This window comes from Barbus barbus (assembly GCF_936440315.1).
Source record: "Barbus barbus genome assembly, chromosome: 23".
Lineage (NCBI taxonomy): Eukaryota > Metazoa > Chordata > Actinopteri > Cypriniformes > Cyprinidae > Barbus > Barbus barbus.
In genome coordinates, this window is record NC_136751.1 from 20,390,547 (window position 1) to 20,409,662 (window position 19,116).

Here is a 19,116-nt window from a genome sequence, read left to right on the forward strand (position 1 = left end):
AATTTGCTGTTTATTAGTAGTTATAACCCAATATGTTAATAATGGGCATGCTAATAAGCAACTACGCAGTAAGCAACACGCTAGTATTTGATTACAAACATGAGTTGCATTGAACACCTCTATGCTTCCACCTAGTGGTACAGTGTGGCACTGCAAGTTATTAAACTGCTTTTTTATTTGCTTTATTTTAACAAGTGTCTCCCTGTATTTCATCTCATTTCAATGTTCAGTGTCCCAGACTGTACTCTCAAAGAAAGAGGACTCATCTCTTGTGGTTGGAATCCATCCATCTGCAACCAATGGGGAAACCAGTGATGTCTTTTCTGAAACCCTTCCAAAGACAAAAAGGCCAAACTCCCTGGATATTTTCGGAGGAAAGCCTGTAAGGCCAAGCACACTGGATCTAACCCTGGATAAGACCATAGGAGAACTCAGCAATGAATCTGTTCCAACATTGATTGAAATGGAAGCAGTGGGGGGCGTCGTGAGCCAACCTAAAGTTGCTGTGGAGAGGACTGATAGCTGCACCGTTGCCGTGGAGAGGGAGCATATCGGCGTGGAGAGGAGCGTGAGCTGCAGCAGTGCTCTTGGACGAGTGGTTAAGAGAACAGGTATCGAAGCAGGGTTTGATCCTCTGTCCCTCATGGCAGCTGAGACTCAAGCCCACGGTGAGGGCGATAATGCAGACACCCCAACCGCCCGCCGAGACCTGGCTGAAGAGATTCATCACTACATGAACAACCTGAGCAGCCCGTTAAGCCAGCGGTCTCTCAGTGTGGACCTGAAGGGCCATCAGACCCCATCCCCTCACAGCTCTCCCAGCATGTCCGCAGCGCTCAGCTCCCCCAGCACCTCCCAACTCCAACCTCAGCCACGAACACGACTGTTCTCCTCGCCCTCCCTCCCTCAGGGCCGCGTGCGCAGGGTCAGGGAGCAGCGGCCCACCTCCCTGGCCTCACCTTCCTCACCCACTCCCTCCTCTTCCTCTTTCTCCATGGACTCTCTGCTCACCCCGACCCTGGACGTGTTCAAGAGCAGCTTCCTCTCTGCTGGCAAGGGCGTCGCTGAGAAAGCCAGCCGACTGTATTCGCGACTTTCCTCCCAGACATCCATTGCACAGGTATGTATGATGTTTTGGAAATTCTTACTTTCTGATAATGAAGGCCTTGCTGAATCTCTTCACCTGTATTTCTCATCCTCACCAGGACTTGAACTCTGACCGGGTCAGTGTGTCCTCTCTGGGGTCAGGTGACCCTGATTGCTCCTCTCTGATTGAGAGTGATTACTGTGTAGATCCCGATGGGCTCTCTTCCCCGCAGCGCGACGCCGCTCAGCCGGTCACACGTTCCAAAAGGAGCCCTTACAGGAGCAACCACTGCCTAGAAAGCCCATCTGCACCACCTCGACTCTACCGCCAGTCCTCGCTCACTGGTACGTCTGCAGGATCAACTGTTCACTGATCTTCTGAAGAAACACTGTTATCTAAATGCCAGGAACTCATGCTAATTTTTTATGCTTTGCATCATCCTATATTCTTATAGATTTATCCAGACACAATCCTTTATATTTTAGATTTTTTTTTAGATTGCAATAATGATTTTATTACATTATATTACTGTTTTGTTTTGCATTCTAAAGACTGGTTTGAAAGTATGACATCATTTTGTTATATTGACAGTTCTTGTTTTTAATCATAATATATTGTTTAATGTTTATCTATGTAAAGTTTTATGAAAAAATATGTTTTTATGTGTTTGTGTTGGAGTTTATCCGTTTCATTAAAATAATTGACTAATTTTACTGTAATTTCAATATAAAAATTCATTATTTAATTTTAAAGTTGTTTTTACAATTTCATGCTTGATATTTATCTCACACACTTGTCTATGTGACACACGTGGGCTCAAAAGAGTGACCTACTTTTTTTAGTTCTAGGTTGTCTAGATAGTGAATTGAGGACATGATGTTGAAGTGAGCAAGCTTGGCAAAATGGCAAAAATTAGATACCACATCTTTAATATTAATAAATAATGTTGATTATAAGTGGCTCCCTCTGTCCGGGTAAAACTTTGAGGTTTCTCCTGAATAACATTGGCTAAAAATAGACAGTGTGCTAGAAAATTACCAATCAGACTCTCCCGTGAGTAATGCTTGTTAGTTTCCAGTCCTTTGTTAAGATTACAATGTTGTACAATTAGAGAACCAAAGAAAGAGAAGGAGCTATGTTTAAATGCATGTAACGGAGTGATAATTCTAATTGTGAACAATTCTATTGTAATTTGCCGCTTTTCCTGGCCATTATTCGTGATGCTTTGGGTGGGTGATTAAGCATGTTTTTGCATATGGAGTGCTGTGTGTCTTTAATGAGGCTGGTCATTGTTTCTGCTCCAGCAGCTGCAGAAGTAGGCCAGTAGACAGGGCTGTGAGTGTGTCTGGCTCTGCAGTAATGGGGTCTGTGAGGGGCTCTTTAATCAGGCTGACGGGGGTTGTGCTGGAGTGCGCCACAATCACTCACATCCGCATACACGCTCTTATCCCAGACTTCTGTAGAGCCTCTCTCCTCATTCAGCGCCATCAGAATTAGCATTCATAATCCCTGCAGGCAATCACCTTGAAATGTGACTTGTTTTTGGAGAAGATTGCTCTCTGATGAAAAACATCATCTCTTCAAAGCTCCTTTTGCCGCAGAGAGTGACTTTTGTTTTTGTCTTTTGTCCTTCAGGTCCACCGCTGACAGTAATAAAAGCTCTGCAGACCCCAGACGCGTGTTCTGATTCCAGCCTTTCTCAGTCCATGCAGAACTACGCTGTTGAAGTGAGTTTTTGAATGACGGTTATGGTGAATTATTACTGTAGCAGGAAGTATTGTGGCTAATTTTGTTTGACTTTCTAGGTACGTATGTCCAGTTGTTCGCGTTGTAACACCTGTGAGAGTTTGGTGTATGATGAAGAGATCATGGCTGGTTGGACAGCTGACGATTCTAACCTCAATAGCACATGCCCCTTTTGCGGCTCTCCGTTTCTGCCTCTGCTCAATGTGGACATCAGGAGCCTGGGTGACCAGGAAAGGTAATTTGGTCTGCTGCAACCACACAATAGACATTTCTATGGAGATATTCACCATTTCTAATTGTTTTCTTTTTTATCTTATCAGACCCCCCTCTCAAGATGCACATACTTGCCAGACAGACACTGTAGATGAACTACCGCAAGTTTATGATGCGGCTGGCAGTATATCCAGCAATGGCAAAAAAGACCCTGTAAGAATACATTTCTCAGACTTAATTATATTTCAGTGTTTCTGAATCATATTTTGAATGCATCAGATCTTTATTATAGCGTCTATAATGATATGTAGTGCGATGTACCATATTTTCTGGAATATAAATTACACTTTGAAATGCAATTAACGTCAAGCATGCAAAACATGCAAAGCACACATATTTGATTTAATGCCAAATTATTTATACTGTGCATTTCTCACATGCCAGTAGTTTCAGTTTTGCTTTGAATACATTCGTTTAGGCTTTGCGTTTATAATAAATAATGTTTATAATGAATGCCATAATTTCTTTTACATTGTTTTATGGCAGTTTTTGTATTCGTGTTCTCTTCTGAATAGCGTTCATTTTAATGGATTTGTTGTGAAGAGAACTAAAATACTTGTTTATAGTGTTTATCGTGTTTGTAAACATCACATTTTGTATACTGGTATTTTACATTATTTTTTATTGTAATATGTGACATACACCGATGCAAACATTTTGCACTATGCACTACATATTTTCCAGAAAATGCAGTATTTTGTAATATCTGAGATGTCTGTGACACAAAAGTTAGTTTAGTTAATTATGCTGGTAGTTATTTTAGTGTTTCTGTGCTGCAGGAGCCAGTTACCGTGCCCTACCTGAGTCCTCTGGTACTTTGGAAGGAACTGGAAAGCTTGCTGGAGAATGAGGGGGACCAGGCCATCTCGTCTGCAGCCATTGTGGATCACCACCCTATTGTGTTCTGGAATCTGGTGTGGTTTTTCCGTAGGCTGGACCTGGCCAGCAGCTTGCCGGGCCTCTATTTGAGCTCCAAACACTACTTCAGAGATTCTCAGGTGGGTCTCAAGAATTCTCACGTGATGTTCCTCTTCCCATTTGTGTTTGAATGAATAAATAATTGTAAATTCATTGAAGCTGTTGGTGATGCTGCTGTACTTCTTAATAAGAGCTTGCATAAATATTATTGACTTTTTTTTTTTCTGCAGCCTCTGCAAAGTTGTGCATCTGAAGACAGTAAGAATGTCTTGGTCCAGATCCTGTGGGACAATCCCAGACTGCATCAGGACCCCATCAAGCCTTGCTACTTGCTCTGGAAATCATATTGTAAGAATATTATACAAATATATATACCAAGTCATTTACACAGAGCTTTATGGCTGTAAATGTGCATGAATGTGGTTCTTGGAAATATTTGCAACATATTATCCTGTTTGTGCTATGGACATGAGTTCTGCCTCAAACCATGAGGCTTAAGCTGAAGTGTGGCATTATTTTTCTAAAGATCAGACGTACAATGTTTCCTGGTGGATGAGAAAATGTGGAAAAAACTATTTTAGTCATACATTGGAGAAGGAATCATATTTAGGTGCCAGAATATCAGAGTTGTAGTCATGTTATTTTTTTAACAGTATTTATATTATTTATGTACTATAATAGCAGTTTTATATTTTAAATTCTAGTATTTCATTATATGCATCTGTCATTTGTATTTATTTTTATATTTCAGTTTTAATTTTTTAACAATTTTAGTACTTCAGCTTTATTTATTTCAATTAGTTGACAGGGAAACTATTTGTTTGTTTTTTAATTTATGCTTTTTATCTAATATTTATCTTAGATATATCTATAATATTTATTTAAGCTTTATTTAAATTATTGAAAATGATTTTAATAGTTTTAGTTAACCACACAGAACACACTAACAGCATTGAAAGTTTTAACAAAAGCCACTAAATGTACTTAAACCCTCTGAGAACACTTCAGCAGATGCAGTAGTTTTGCTTTCATGTACCAGCCATCTACTTCATAGGTTCATGTTTTTTAATAGGTGCAAATCCTGCAGTATCTGAGGAGGAGGAGCAGGCTGTGAGCCTAGAGCTGCTGCAGAGTGTCGTGAAGAGCATCCAGAGGAACGATGTCTACCAGCCCATGAGTCAGATACTGCAGCTACTGGGCACCAGACTGGGCTTCGTCAGACAACGGTATGAGAAAAGTCTAAAGTGTTTAAATTAAACACAGAAATGGTTTTAATAAACATTTTTGACAAGCTAATCTTAATCACTCATTTCTCTATATTTTTTCATATGCAGGAGCTTATATAGAGATATCCTGTTCCTGTCTTTGGTGGCTTTGGGCAAGAGTAGCATAAATATTGGTGAGCTGACTGCTTTTGTGTTATACTTTTGTTTTGAAGTTTGGGTTCAGTAAGAATTTTTTAATATATACTTTTATTCAATAAGGACACACATAGGCCTAAAAAATATTTTTCATTTATTTCAAATAAATGCTGTTCTTTTGAACTTTCTATTCACCATAAAATCCTGTAAAAAATGTATCACTGTTTCCACAAAAATATTAAGCAGCATTTTCAACAAGTATTTCTCGATCAGCATATTAGATATGATTTCTGAAGGATCATGTGACACTGAAGACTGGAGTAATGACTGTTAAAAATTTAGAATTAACATCACAAGAATAAATTACATTTTAAAATATAATAAAATAGAAAACGTTTATTTTAAATTGTAAAAATATTTCATAATGTTGCCATTTTTTATTATGCAGCCTTGGTGAGCATAAAAGACTTTAATTTACTGACCCAAACTTTTAAAATGTAATATATGTTTATCAAATCACTGAACATGAGCACTAGTATCATTGCTAACACCTTCATTTATTCTCACAGATGCATTTGATCGTGAATACAAAATGGCATATGACCGTTTGACGCCCAGCCAGGTCAAGATGACCCACAATTGTGACCGTCCACCCAGCGCTGGAGTCATGGAGTGCAGGAGAACCTTTTGGCTACCCAGTCTCTGATTCACCTCCTCTCATTCATCCCTCTTTCCTTGCATCCATCACACAGGAAGGCATCCAAAGAAGGATCACTTTCATTCATGTGATCCTGAACATTCATCGTAACCAAAGCTACCTCTGGCTCCGATGAGGTTTCTTTCGACACAAGTCCTGACTGTTCTTCTTCATACACTTCCTGTGAATACGTCACTTTATATAGTCTGTGATCATGCTCATTTTTGCATTTCCCCCTCGTTTTTGCTCTTCCATCTGCCTAATGTCTTGACCCTCAACCCCTTTCGGAAACTTGGGGTCACATTTTAATCGTCTAGCACCGCTCAGGTAAACTTCAGTTTAGAGGTATTTGTAGATTAGGAGCAATATCATTGTGCTCAGGTCATTCCATCGCTCCATTTGTTCACGCCCAGTGAATTGTGGAGTGAATTTGGGACCAGTAGCTATAGAACAATCAAAACGATCATGTTTAGGATGCGTAGAAGCACAATGAGCAGCCCCAACAAACACAGTCCCCGTTAGGCCATCTAGGGGCACTTGTATATTTCACATACAGAGAGACTTTGTGTACATACTCTTATTATTTTGCATATTTGTATTATACAGTTATATTTTAAGACTGGAATTTGTTATAATTGACGTGTCTCCATTTGTATAGACTATGCTGTTCGTATTGTATAGGTTTCTCTTTTGAGCGTGTGCTGTTTGTCGTCCTGGTCCTGGAGACCAGTCGTATGGTGACCGCCAGTGACACTGTCGTCTTGAGGTACAGAACTGGACCAAATATAAACTCTTGACTCACAGTTTACATGGTGAGAAAAATATTTGATAAGATTTTGAATTGAGAAATGCCTTACCTTGGGGCAAAGAACAGTACGGAGACAATTTTACAACAGGGTATAAAGGGTAATATAGCAAATATAAAATAAAATGGACTGTTAATGTGAAGTCAATATTTTACACTCACTTACATAATCCAATGTGTTTGCCATGAAGGTACGTAATTATAATTGTTTTTGAAACATTGCTTTATATTGTGCAGTGTTGCATAAACATGAGTTTCCATTGTCAAGATACATAAAGTACCTGAAGCATACAAGCACTTACTTACTCAGTTCGAACTATAAACATGCGGTAACTGGAACTGCTATATTTTAATACTGTTCATTTTTTATCATTATGTTAATGAAGATGCACTTTGAGTCTGTGGTTGGAAAGAGGATTGATGAAGTTTAAATGTTTAAAATGCAATGGATTATGGAAAAGATAATAATACATGTAACTATACACAATGACATACTGATTCTAACGCCTCAAGTGGAAAAAATATAATACTGCCCTAAACATTATTGAAAAAAAAAACTTTATTGACCTGATGCTGTGTAAAACTACAAAATAACAATTTACACTGCTGTTATTGTTTAGCAGTTTTTCTATCTCCTGCTTTTTACATCCATATGGCATGGTAGTGAACAAACTGACCTATTTAATGGAAGCTAATTTAAAGCGGTTAATGTGTAAGGTGATTCGTCTTGTTTGTTTGTTTGTTTTTTCTTTAATAAATAATTTTATGTTAGGGCAATGTGCTTTACATATCACTCCTTTTGTTACTTCTATTTATATTTGTATATATCATTTTGTCAGATCTGAGCCAGGTCTATAAAATTGTTTAGAACTGTAAATAAACATTTAAATCGACTCCAGTGTGTTTGTGTTGCTGTCTCTGGTTTGTTCTATGAAATAGAGGGAGAAAAAATTTGCATTTGAAACCCAATTTAATTTTGCACTGAACCAACAAATGAATATTTACAATGAGCAACTCTCAAGAGAGAAATCAACACAATGTGCAATATTCGAAAAAGAACAATCCTTGCCTCTATTCAATAGTGAATTCAAACAGCAGTGTGACATTTGTATGGAAATTCACAACTGTTTTTATCAGAATCAGACTGATTACATTAGACTTTGTAAAGAAGTCTTGTTATATGCTTGAGATTCTACTTTTATGATGGAAAAAAAAGTCATATCTTACATACAGCACAGGATCTGCAATTAGAACGCTTGCTAATGACATTTTCCCATGTCACAAAAATAATTCCATTGCAGAATTATTAAATTACATCATTTACAATAAGCTCACAATTTCTCCCAATGTAGTCCCATAGCTATCTGAAACCCCACAACATCAAATAATACAATCACAATATAAAATTCATCAAAGACAATTTGGAAACATTTTCTTTGTTATGAAATGCAATTTTTCATCACTGGAAAAAATTATAGCAACACTTTGACTTCTCATAAGGTTATAGTCCATTTGTTTTGCATGTGTGTCTTGGTATCATCCCAATAAACCTAAATGGATAAATTGCATCACAAATCACTAAGTGAGAGTTCGAAAAAAAAAGAAGATTTTACATATTTAGTACTCTGTGGCCCTGTCCCAAATGGTACACTGGATGTGACCTTTGATTATGCAATCATAACCATATTGTGTTTGCCAAGTCCACGGGGCAGTAGGGTGTCTTATTTATCATTTTACGGTTCAAAAGGGTGCTCAAGAGTGCCACCGTATGTGGTCTCAATGTGCCCTTTTGCAAAGCCTACTCTGGTGGGCCAACACAGCAGTCTACACTCAACAATCCATATGGCATTACATCACCAAAGTGTGGATAACACAAATAGTGACCATTTGGGACAGGGCCCGTTACTGCAGTCATTTTAATGCAACAAGCCAAAAGTGTTGACCAAAAAAACTCAAGTGTCTGTAACAGTTAACATAGTTTGGAAATTATGGCCAGTTATTGCATCCCTTTACAAAAGATCTTGAAAAATACAGAACAAGTCAACAGCGAGTCCAGAGATGCTTTAAATATGTGTGAAGTTACAGTTCAGAACCTTTCAAATGACAGGACTGTATCCACAGGTTTGCTCAGATGGACACGGGACATATAATGATTCGATCCTCTAGCATGACACTGAGCACCAGGAACACAAAGTAGAGGATGAACATGGTGAATCCCAACACTTTATTCATCCTCCACTTACAGGCAGCGATGGAGATAGTGACGAAGAGGAGCATGAGGAAGAGCAGCACAATGGCACAGAACAGCCCATTACTGCTCACGGGCACCGGCGCCATTGAATGGCAGAATGAGTACATCAGCCAGGGCACCGGCAGCCTGTAACAGTGAAAGGGGATATAATTAAGATATATAAAATGACAATAAGAGATTTGGCATTTATTCATACCAATGGGATGATTCAGTAACTTACATTTTAGATGCAATATTACTAGATAATTTGTCTATTTTGTCATTTCAGTTCAGAAAACACATACTCTCTGCATATCTCCGCATAGGTGCTTCTTCTGAATAAGTAGTTACTTGGCTACTGCTAAAAACTATGTTCTATATAGAATGAATGTATGTGTAGTATGACTATATTTCACTTCCAGCTAACAAACACCTTAAAGTTTCCATTGTCTTACCCCATGGTGATGTCAAATATGTTGCTGCCTACAGAGCTCGAGACAGCCATGTCTCCCAAGCCTTTTCGAGCCACAATCACACTGGTGATGAGATCAGGAATGGATGTTCCTGCAGCCAGAATGGTAAGACCCATGATTTCCTCAGAGATGCCAATTGTCTCACCCACCTAGGAGAGAAAATCTTGATGAATGATTACTTGTTTTGATATTTTATTTTCAAATGCAATGACATTTAAGTGTGGCTTAAGTGCCACAAATATTGGTTTTTCTACACTGACCTGATGTGCCCACCACACCATAAGATAGGAAAATATAGCAATCCATACAATTGAGCCAAGGAAAGTGATGACAAAGAACTTCTTGGATGCCTGTAAGCACAACATACAGTATATATATACATTTTGTAGAAATGGAATACATATATAAAACAAAATAATGCTAATGTGATGTTTTGTTTCTCACAGGGTTTCTGACGTCTGGAACTGTCAGCCAAAGTGGAAAGACAATGGGTAACAGAAACAAATATGTGGCCTGTTTACGTCTGGTGTCTGGCCACTCTAAGGACAGAGGTTCCTCATTTTCTCCTTCCTCCCCAGCCTCATCCTCATCCTCATTTTCATCATCATCATCTTCATCATCACTGTCTTCATCACTGTCTTCATCACTGTCATCTTCATCATCCCCTGAATCATCTGAACCTCCTGGCTTCTCTGAACCTCCTCCTGCTGCAGGGTCTTCTTCCTTAAAACAAAGTAAGAAAGAGACAGATGAAAACATAATACCCACACAGAAAAAAAGAATTAGGAGAACTGACTTAAAGCAACAGTTCACCCAAAAGTGAAAGTTTTATCATAATTTACTCACATTCAGTTAGTCCCAAACCAGTATGAATTTCTTTATTCTTTGGAACACAGAAGGCTTGCTCTTTTTCATGCAGTTAATAATACATAGATATGGGAGCTTTCAAGCTTCAAAAAGTATGCAAAAGCACAATAAAAGTATAATATGAAGCTATAGCTTCACTGAATTCATTCACAGATAATCTTTGTCTCCACTGAGCTGTTAACCTGAGTCAGAGATCTGAATTTAAGAAGTTGATCAGTCCGAACTGTGAATGAATCATTCAGACCAGTTTTGTAACCTGAATGAACTGGTTGATTTGAAAGATTTGATTTAAAGTATGATTAGGTCATGAAACAGACATAGTTAATGCATCATGAAAAATAACACCTTAAATTTATGGTGAGTTTTTGCCTTTTTTGAAACCTCCAGGTTTCCTTCACTGTAATGAACATTCTTCAAACATTTCCTGATGGCATGAGGGTGATTAAATAACTTTTCATTTCTGGGTGAATTATTTCTTAAATATGAATCACATACAATGTTTGACAGACCAAGTCTGTCAGCTCTGCAACAAGGTAAAGAATTGATGAGCTCATTAAAAGCACACAAGTGTCTCAGATCTCCTCCTTCTTCTTCCCAACATTTTTCGAGAAGCAATAGGCCCACCTTTTCTACCTCAGGCTTTTGACTAGCTTCTTCTTCTTTGGCTCCTGGAGCCGCGTCTTTGGAATCCTTGGACTGTTCCGTCTGATCATCACCTTATTTAAACCACAATAATAAAACATCAGTCAAGCTTGCAATTATTTCCTAAATGTTGCAATACTACAAGCTCCTCTCAGATGTGGAGTGAAGATTTCTTCAATAGGAGTGAGTAATGTTGCTATATTGCTTGGCGGCAATTTCAAGCAAAGCAGTTGCGGCACAAGATAATCCACACTGATTCCAAGCCACTCATGCTTAATTCATGAGATGGAGCTTGGTCATTATGTCAGGTAATGTGTAAAGCAGCTCTCAAGTAGAAACAAAAGGTGGAAATATGGAATGCGGGATGCTGTGAAGAGGGCAAAACGGGCCAAACTCCTGGCAGCTTGCCCTCTCTTTGTACCTTTCATCCAGCACACAGCTGGTGCGTTACCGCTTGTGGAAATGCAACATTAATAACCATTTTGAATATGCAACTGAGCTCATCTGTGAGGTAGGACAATGTACCGACCTGTCTACAAAGCTCTGTGCAATCATAATAGAACAGACTAAGATTATAAAATCTCACCTTCACCAGATTTTTCCATCTTTTTGTTCTCTACCTTCCCCCGGGCCATGTCGTTCAAAATCTGAGCCTTGTCTTTAAATTTCACTGCAAACCAGGAAAGGAAGAATATAGCTTGAATGTAGACTTTGACTGACACTGTCAGGGTCAACAATGGCAGTACCACAAATGACAGAAGCCCTCATTTCACAGACGTAAAACAAAATGTCATTTCCTCACATCTCACAGGCTACTACAAGACGGCATCACATCACAAGAATAACATCACAAACACTAAGCCCCTTACCTTTACATTCCAAAGAGCTTCTAGCCTTTACATCTCCAGTAAACACTGACTCTAATAAGTAAAAGTAGATTTATATTTATATACAACAAATAATACCATGGTGAGTGTCACAAATGCATCTCCTAATGGCCTTCAAACTACTCATGTCTGCTCTGACTTGTATGCCAAAAAAAATAGATTTGTAAAAAAAAAAAAAAATCTGCAGGTCAAGGTATAAATGCATAAGGGTGAATCTCATGTGAAGCAATGTTTGGCTTATCAAGCCTGATTTCTTAGATTATGGCATTATTTCAAAAACCTAAAATAAAAAAATGTAATTGTTCCAAACTTTAGATTTTGACTCAAACTTTAACTTTTTATTATATTAAATTTTGCATTATGAAATTAAAATTGGGGGTGGGGTGTTTAATTGTAAAGGAAATAATGAAAACAAAATGCAACAAAAATGGATCTAATCAATAGGCTTCATTTCTTTAAAAAAATATTTTCTATTAATTTTGGGGTGAAATATAACCAAGACATTTCTTTATGAGATTCAAAAGACTGATAAGCAGAGTATACAGAGCATTTTAAGGCAATACAATTGAGGTCCTAAAGTTGTTACGTGCTTGTCAAATGTAGATATGTTCAACTGAATCTTTAAATTTATCTCATTGACTAAGGCTTGTAAATGAGCAGGGACCCCATCACCATAACAGGATTGAGCTGCTGGAGCCTGGCTCTCATCCAGCCTCTATGAGCTCAATCAAAAGCAGCTTAATGATGGAGCAGCACAGTGCTGGGAGGTTTTTGTGAGGACCCTGAGAGCGCAGGTGCTGCACAGCCTCCTGAGGACAGGCTGAAGGTCAAGGGGACCAACTGACCGGGAGAGGTCAAGGGGACCACTGACCGGCAGAGACCTCAGCACCAGGACTTCTGCTTTACACGTATGCATGCCAGCCATCAAGGAGCCATGCAAGGTAATCATATGAAAACATATCTTCAGTGCACATAGTATTTATGTAATGAAATTCAAATTTATGATGATGTTTCTGTAGCTTATAATAGGAACCGTCATTTCTGATGACATTTTTGTGATGCTAAAATAACAGTGTTTCTGCAGATAATACCATCTTGTTTGAGAGCCCATGTGCAATGAGGAAATAATATAGTGTATGTTTAAATGGTGACATACACCCTGATGTGACTTGATAAAATGTCATAGAGCCACTGCAGTGGGCCTTCTCTCACTGCTATGAATCACTCTCCACTCCATAGACTGAGAAAGAGCTATTTATCTTCTTAGTATCAATCTGGACTTAGTGCTGTCATCATGTGGGACACGCTTTGCTAATCCATTTGTACTGGGAGAAGGACAAAGGGACTCTCCTGTTCTCCACTTCTGAATGTCTTACAGCGCTTGCCTGAGGGAGTATAGGCCTATTATATGATTGGTATTTTGATCTTTATACAATATCGATATACAAAACAGTACAGAAGGTGTAACCATAAAGCATCTAAAGCAAAAATGGCATCTACCCCATAGCTCTAGTAAATCAGTAGTGTTTAAATCAATCACTTTGTATAAACAACAGTCAGTAAACATCATAAAATGCAGAATTTTAGTCTTCAAATAATAAAAAAACACTAAATACTTAGCATATACCTTTCCTGCTTGTTTAATAGTAACATTTACTCAAAAACTCATTTATAAACCTTGTGATCTGAAAAGTGATTGTTCACTCAAAAATGTAAATTCTGTCATCATCTCACCATCTTTTCTTCAATTTCATTCTTTCTTCTATGAAACATAGGAGATAATAAAAAATGTTTTGCTCATACAATGGAGGCATGTTGTTTGGTTCCCAGCGTTCTTCAAAATATCTTCTTTTGTTTCCCACAGAAGAACAAAAGTCGTACAGGTTTGGAAAGACATGAGGGTGAGTAAATGATGACAGAATTGTAATTTCTGTGTGGACTATCCCTTTAAACCACCAGAATTGAAATTTGTCACGGCTTCGTGCAATGTTTGCTTAATGAGTTATCATTATGAGGGTTCAGGCACTGAAGGGCTCTTACCCTCTCCAAGAGGATCCAGTGTGTGAATCATCAGCTGAAAGATGGTGTTCCTCATGGTGCTGTTGTGCAAAGATGCAGAACTGCCCCCGCGCTGCAGTGTGGGCTTCAGCTACACAAGAGCACAAGAGAAACAATTCATATCTGAACCTGCAAATAATGTGGACTTTATGGAGAATAAATGTCATATATACGTTGTTTATTTCATATAATGTTAATTAAATTAATAATCCCATATTCATATGACAGGACATGTGAAATTTATCAAATCATATCAAGACTGTTGTGTGTCTCTGTTGCGTTTTCATGATTTTTTAAAGATAAGGTCTGTCATTTTTGGATGTTAAAATACTTCCTCATATCTTAGTTGGTAATTCAAAGACAACTATGAAAAGCCATTTGTAGGCTGACTTCTCAGGAGTTAAAATATGTTGCTTAATTAAACATTGCTCTGTCTAGGTCGACACATCAACATTGGCTAAACCAGTTGCGTGATCTCTTTGGAAATAGTCATTGTTGCATACTAATGCATAGATTACACCCTTTTCCTTTAAGAGTAATCAGAGATCACATATTTTGAATTATTATTATTTGTTCATATATTTCCATATTTTTGATTACCTTTAATCTATTCGTGTCTTCTGGTTCAGGCGGCCTGTTCTCTTCACCTGAGGTCCCATTGTCCTGTGTGCAACAACAGTTTGAAACATTACAGAGGATGCAAGGCACTGATTTGACCTTTGACCTTCACCTCTCATTCTACTGTTTGGAGAATAAAGGTGACAACCGTCACAAACTTGACAAAGGATTCATTCATGTACCCTCATAGACCGGAAGGAGTGTTTTTAAAATGTATGTATTTACTTAAAATTACAATATAATTTATTTATTCTAAATGGAAGAAAACCTGTAACATAAGAGGATGTAACATAAAATACCAGTATTATTTTAGTATTATTTATTATTATTTAGAATTAACTTTTTATCTTTTCAGTTCTCATTTAAATTTTACTTCAGGTTTTAGTGATTTTGTCACTTTTCTTAATATTTCTAATTAGCTTTAATTTATTGTTTCAATTTAAGTTTTAGTTTTTTTAGTTCTTCAACATTAACTTATTTTATTTCAGTTACTTGCCAAGGCATTATTTATAATTTCTCTTTATGTTTTTGAAGTTTAAGTTTTCCATCTAATATTTATATAATTTTGTTTCAGCTTTATTTCAATTAACGAAAATTTTTATAGATTTAGTTTTAGTTAAATTTTATTGTAACTGTTGTATTTGTCATCTGTGATAAATTCAATCCAGTGGGTTTAGTTTGACAGAAATCTAGGTCCTCTGTGTCTAGTAAGCCTCCTTACACAATATAAGCTTCAATCACACTTAGCAGATTTAAACACTCTATATGTTACACAGTTTGTAAATCACACCAGGCCCTCAAAGGATTAAGTGAACGTCTTTAGATCAGAGTGTCATTGTTTTACCAGTCCAGAGGGTCTCTGCCAGATATTAGATGAAATTATTATTATTTTGATCATATAGACGATTATTGATATGCTGTCCATTTATCAATAGACCTTTTTCCAGTATGAGACATATTTACTGTAATCAATAGACTGTTTGTCACTGCAGTTTAAAGTCTCCCTCTCAGGTAGAGTGTGAACACAGAGATGTTATGACAGATTATCAAGTGTTGATCTCTCTAAACCCCTCTCTCACCACAGCGTCTAAGCTGACGGATGTTCAGGATGAAGAAAGGAACTTGTGAAAATTACCACACAATTTTATTATGTGACGGGATTGTGTCACTAATACAGATGGGGCTGTCACAGTGAGCCAAATGCACCTGCTCCAAATACCTCGCCTGCTACAAGGCAACTCATTAACAATGTCTGGCCCCAACAGACACAAGAGATCCTTTTCATTTCTGTTTATCAAAGGAAAACGCAACCCATGCGTATCTGCTCAATGAATAAACATAAGCGACTCACATTCACATTCACCTGAGTGGGATGCTATTATAGCTCTGTTATCACAGATATTATAGCAGAAGAAATGTTCCTCATCACTAGAAGGCTTACCACTGCAGAAACCGTCAGCACTATCAAAAACCCATCAAATTGATAATTGATAATTACTATCATGCAATCCATGTTCTTGAAATCGTGCATCCTAATGCACAAGGTTGTGGGTTCGATTCCAAGTACTGATAAAATGTGTTTATTAAATACACAATTAATCACTTTGAATAAAGGTATATATTTAGTGAATAAACGTAATTTAATATGATGCTATTTTTTGGACAATTTATAAATACAATGAATACACTTATTTATAAATACATTTGAATACACCTCCTCATTTCTGTTTTAAGATTAATTTTGATTCAATTTCAGGCTTATACAACTGTATATGTAAAATAAAATCTTATTAAGTAGTCAGGCATAAACTTGTATTATTTATTATTTTTTTTAAATCTGAAATCTTTTATAACAAGGCAAGTTTAGTTTAGGTTGTTAAATATGATGTGATTCACCAAAAAACTCTATGAATATTAAAGTGAATATTAAAGGCAAAAATAATGAGGCGTACCTTCTCAGGTTCTTCGACCGCGATAACTTTGACAATGTTCTTGTGTTTCCTGAGTTGAGACTTAAAGGCGTGCTCTATCTGAACATTGTACTTCATGAAGAAAACATAGGTAAAATAACCGCCCACCAGCATCATACTCTCCCACCACATAATGGTATTGTCCAAGAAGAAGATGATGAGCATGATGAGATCGAGGATATAGAATGACACATCCCGAAAAAGAGGCCACCAGGTGAGGTGAAGCATCTCCCGGGAAAACAGCGCACACATTCCGATCACAAATAGGATGTTGAAGACAGCCGAGCCAACGATGGTTCCAATGCCCACATTGCTATGAGAAATGAAGACCCCGATTAAGGAAGTGAAGAGTTCAGGAGCAGAGCCTCCAGCGGCCATGAACGTCGCCCCGGCCACATCATCTGAGATCGCCAGTTTGTCTGTTATAACCCCCAACGTAGGAACGAAAAACTCATCGCAAACGATGGCCAAAGAAACAAACATGTATACCATTCCAAAGATGTGAAGACTGACCCAGCCGTTGCGTCGATCCTCAACGGAGAAGATGTCTTCTGGGTACTCGCCCTTCATGTGTGGTGCCTCTCCTGGTCTGGACGCTGTAGTGTTGGGCACTACAGTGGTTGTATCGGTTGCTGGTGTAGGAACTGGGGTGGGTTTTGGAAGGTCTGGATCCACATAGATGCAATGGATGATTGTCCTGTTTGTGGTTGTTGTAGGTGACTCTGTTCTAGATATTGTTGGGATGGGTACATTTGTCGCTGGTTCTGACAACTGGAAACTACCTGTGTGGTTGGAGCTCTTTGGCTCAGCAGTGGTCAAATTAGTCAAAAGCACTGTTATCTCTGACCCTCCAGAGCCAAGTTCAGAGCCATCCTCAGGTTCTCCTGCTGTCTGGGGCTCAGACCAGGGTTCTGGTAGTCTGGCTCTGATAGTGAGTTGATATAAAGAACAAAGGAAAACCCCAGACAGAAGAAATATTATCCGGCTAAGGTGAAGTCTCTTTCTTCGAGTCAGGAACATTTTCTAGTATGCTTCCTAAAGGGCACCAAGTTGTTTTTTAGGGCAATGACACCCAAAACATCCAGAATCCAAACATCCAGAAACACCCAAAAGATGCAGGGGTATACAGCATTCACTCTCAGACTGTTTCATCTCATTTTCTCTGTGGTGCGGGTTTCCTCTCACAGACCTTACAGTGGATAAAAGGAGGAATACTGAGTGCAACAGTTGTATAGGAAACACTGAATGCAGGATCAGCAGATTACAACGGCCATTACACTCCTAAAATTGTTCATCTAACCAACACGTTGCATTGGATTAAATTAAAACGAAAATTAAAAAAAATTTTAACAACTCTAGCTTCTTGTAAATTACATTGTTAGAAGCATGTGAATTGTTTAAAATGTGGATCCAATATTACGATGGATGGTCAGAAATAAAGAAAAACCTGAGCTTGGGCAAAATGCCCCTTTTCATCAGTTTTTCAACCTTTTATACATTTCATTCACATCTATCTATCTATCTATCTATCTATCTATCTATCTATCTATCTATCTATCTATCTATCTATCTATCTACACATAAATTAATAGCACGCTATTTGTTATATAGTCTATGGTTAGGAAAAACGCCATAATAAAAAATAAAAGAGCCCCTGTTTCAAGAGATGATATTGTCCCTTAATAAAAAATAAAAACTTTTGACACTGCTTCTGAATGAATAAATGATTAAGAAAAGCATTTCTTGAAGCATTTCTTTAACACATATAGCATGGAAAATATCCGTCTCGTTTCTATTCAAGTTTTTTGTCAAGCCTATACATATATTACTAATAACATTGTGCCATTATAAGAAGCTCCATAAAACAATGAAATTACGTATTTTGTAAAAACAGTAGTATAAACACTAAAATGTAAAGTGTGACCAACTCTTTGGAGGCGGCAGGTATTTCTATATCAACCATAAATGAAGCATATTAACAAAGAAATGCATATTAAAACTTGCTTTGCTCTCATGCAAGAAATAATTCAGAACACGCCAAATAAAACCTACCTGCTGAAGGACGCCGCTCGCGCTGCTGTCTCACAGCTGGGCTGCAGGGAAAGGCACGGATGCTGGGAGCGCTGCTGAGGTCAAGCAGGACGCACCGCAGGACAGCTCTTCAGCGTGGATCAGCACAATACCTAATACCTGAAGTCTTTTAAGAGGATTAGATGTACTCTCTCCTCACACTCTCATTACGTCTTGAACCATTTATCCCAATTATTTTACTCTTATGCTTTTCCTTCAGAATTGTAGAAAGTGAAAACACGCGTAAACCTGCTAATTAAAAAATATAATATGAAGTCTTAAACTTTTGGATAATAGTTTATTATTATTGCATAATTATGGTTATGGATTGCAGATTAATATTAAATTGGCCCACAATGAGATTTTTTATTGATTTTAATATCTACAGCATTATCCTAGATATGTACGTTTGTG

General features: G+C 37.8%; 2 protein-coding genes across 4 annotated transcripts in view; one reads left to right on the top strand and one right to left on the bottom strand.

Annotated features, from left to right (window-relative positions):
* LOC306843371 (C-myc promoter-binding protein-like) overlaps window positions 1-7,784 on the top strand; it is a 31,813-nt gene extending 24,029 nt beyond the window's left edge. The window contains exons 22-31 of the mRNA XM_079374820.1: window positions 231-1,120; window positions 1,206-1,431; window positions 2,723-2,814; window positions 2,893-3,068; window positions 3,154-3,259; window positions 3,886-4,104; window positions 4,255-4,372; window positions 5,097-5,250; window positions 5,359-5,423; window positions 5,955-7,784. Of these exons, the coding sequence (XP_079230946.1) occupies window positions 231-1,120; window positions 1,206-1,431; window positions 2,723-2,814; window positions 2,893-3,068; window positions 3,154-3,259; window positions 3,886-4,104; window positions 4,255-4,372; window positions 5,097-5,250; window positions 5,359-5,423; window positions 5,955-6,091 (2,183 nt within the window). The 3' untranslated portion in view covers window positions 6,092-7,784. The remainder of the gene's footprint in view (window positions 1-230; window positions 1,121-1,205; window positions 1,432-2,722; window positions 2,815-2,892; window positions 3,069-3,153; window positions 3,260-3,885; window positions 4,105-4,254; window positions 4,373-5,096; window positions 5,251-5,358; window positions 5,424-5,954) is intronic.
* A 56-nt stretch (window positions 7,785-7,840) lies between these two features.
* On the bottom strand, window positions 7,841-18,739 carry LOC306843372 (sodium/potassium/calcium exchanger 1-like). Of its 3 annotated transcripts, XR_013781837.1 has the most exons (11): window positions 18,685-18,739; window positions 16,615-17,821; window positions 14,645-14,707; window positions 14,027-14,135; window positions 11,686-11,769; window positions 11,082-11,173; window positions 10,035-10,313; window positions 9,851-9,940; window positions 9,573-9,739; window positions 8,794-9,264; window positions 7,841-8,520 (listed from the first exon to the last, which is right to left on the bottom strand). XR_013781837.1 is itself a non-coding variant. In XM_079374821.1 (10 exons), the coding sequence occupies exons 2-10, from the start codon at window positions 17,650-17,652 to the stop codon at window positions 9,015-9,017; spliced, it is 2,172 nt and encodes a 723-aa protein (XP_079230947.1). In that variant the 5' UTR covers window positions 17,653-17,821; window positions 18,685-18,739; the 3' UTR covers window positions 7,842-9,014. The 3 variants fall into 3 exon arrangements, 2 of the variants coding, with proteins under 2 accessions (XP_079230947.1, XP_079230948.1); XM_079374821.1 differs by having other exon boundaries at window positions 7,842-9,264; XM_079374822.1 differs by lacking the exon at window positions 11,686-11,769 and having other exon boundaries at window positions 7,842-9,264; window positions 18,685-18,718.
* Between the last annotated feature and the right edge of the window lie 377 nt (window positions 18,740-19,116).

Coding starts and splice junctions, on each gene's coding strand:
- LOC306843372 (XM_079374821.1), bottom strand. CDS start 17,652: ATGTTCCTGACTCGAAGAAAGAGACTTCACCTTAGCCGGATAATATTT. Junction 11,770..14,026: donor ACTGGATCCTCTTGGAGAGG/GTAAGAGCCCTT, acceptor CCTGGTTTGCAG/TGAAATTTAAAGACAAGGCT. Junction 9,941..10,034: donor TTCCAGACGTCAGAAACCCT/GTGAGAAACAAA, acceptor TTGTGCTTACAG/GCATCCAAGAAGTTCTTTGT.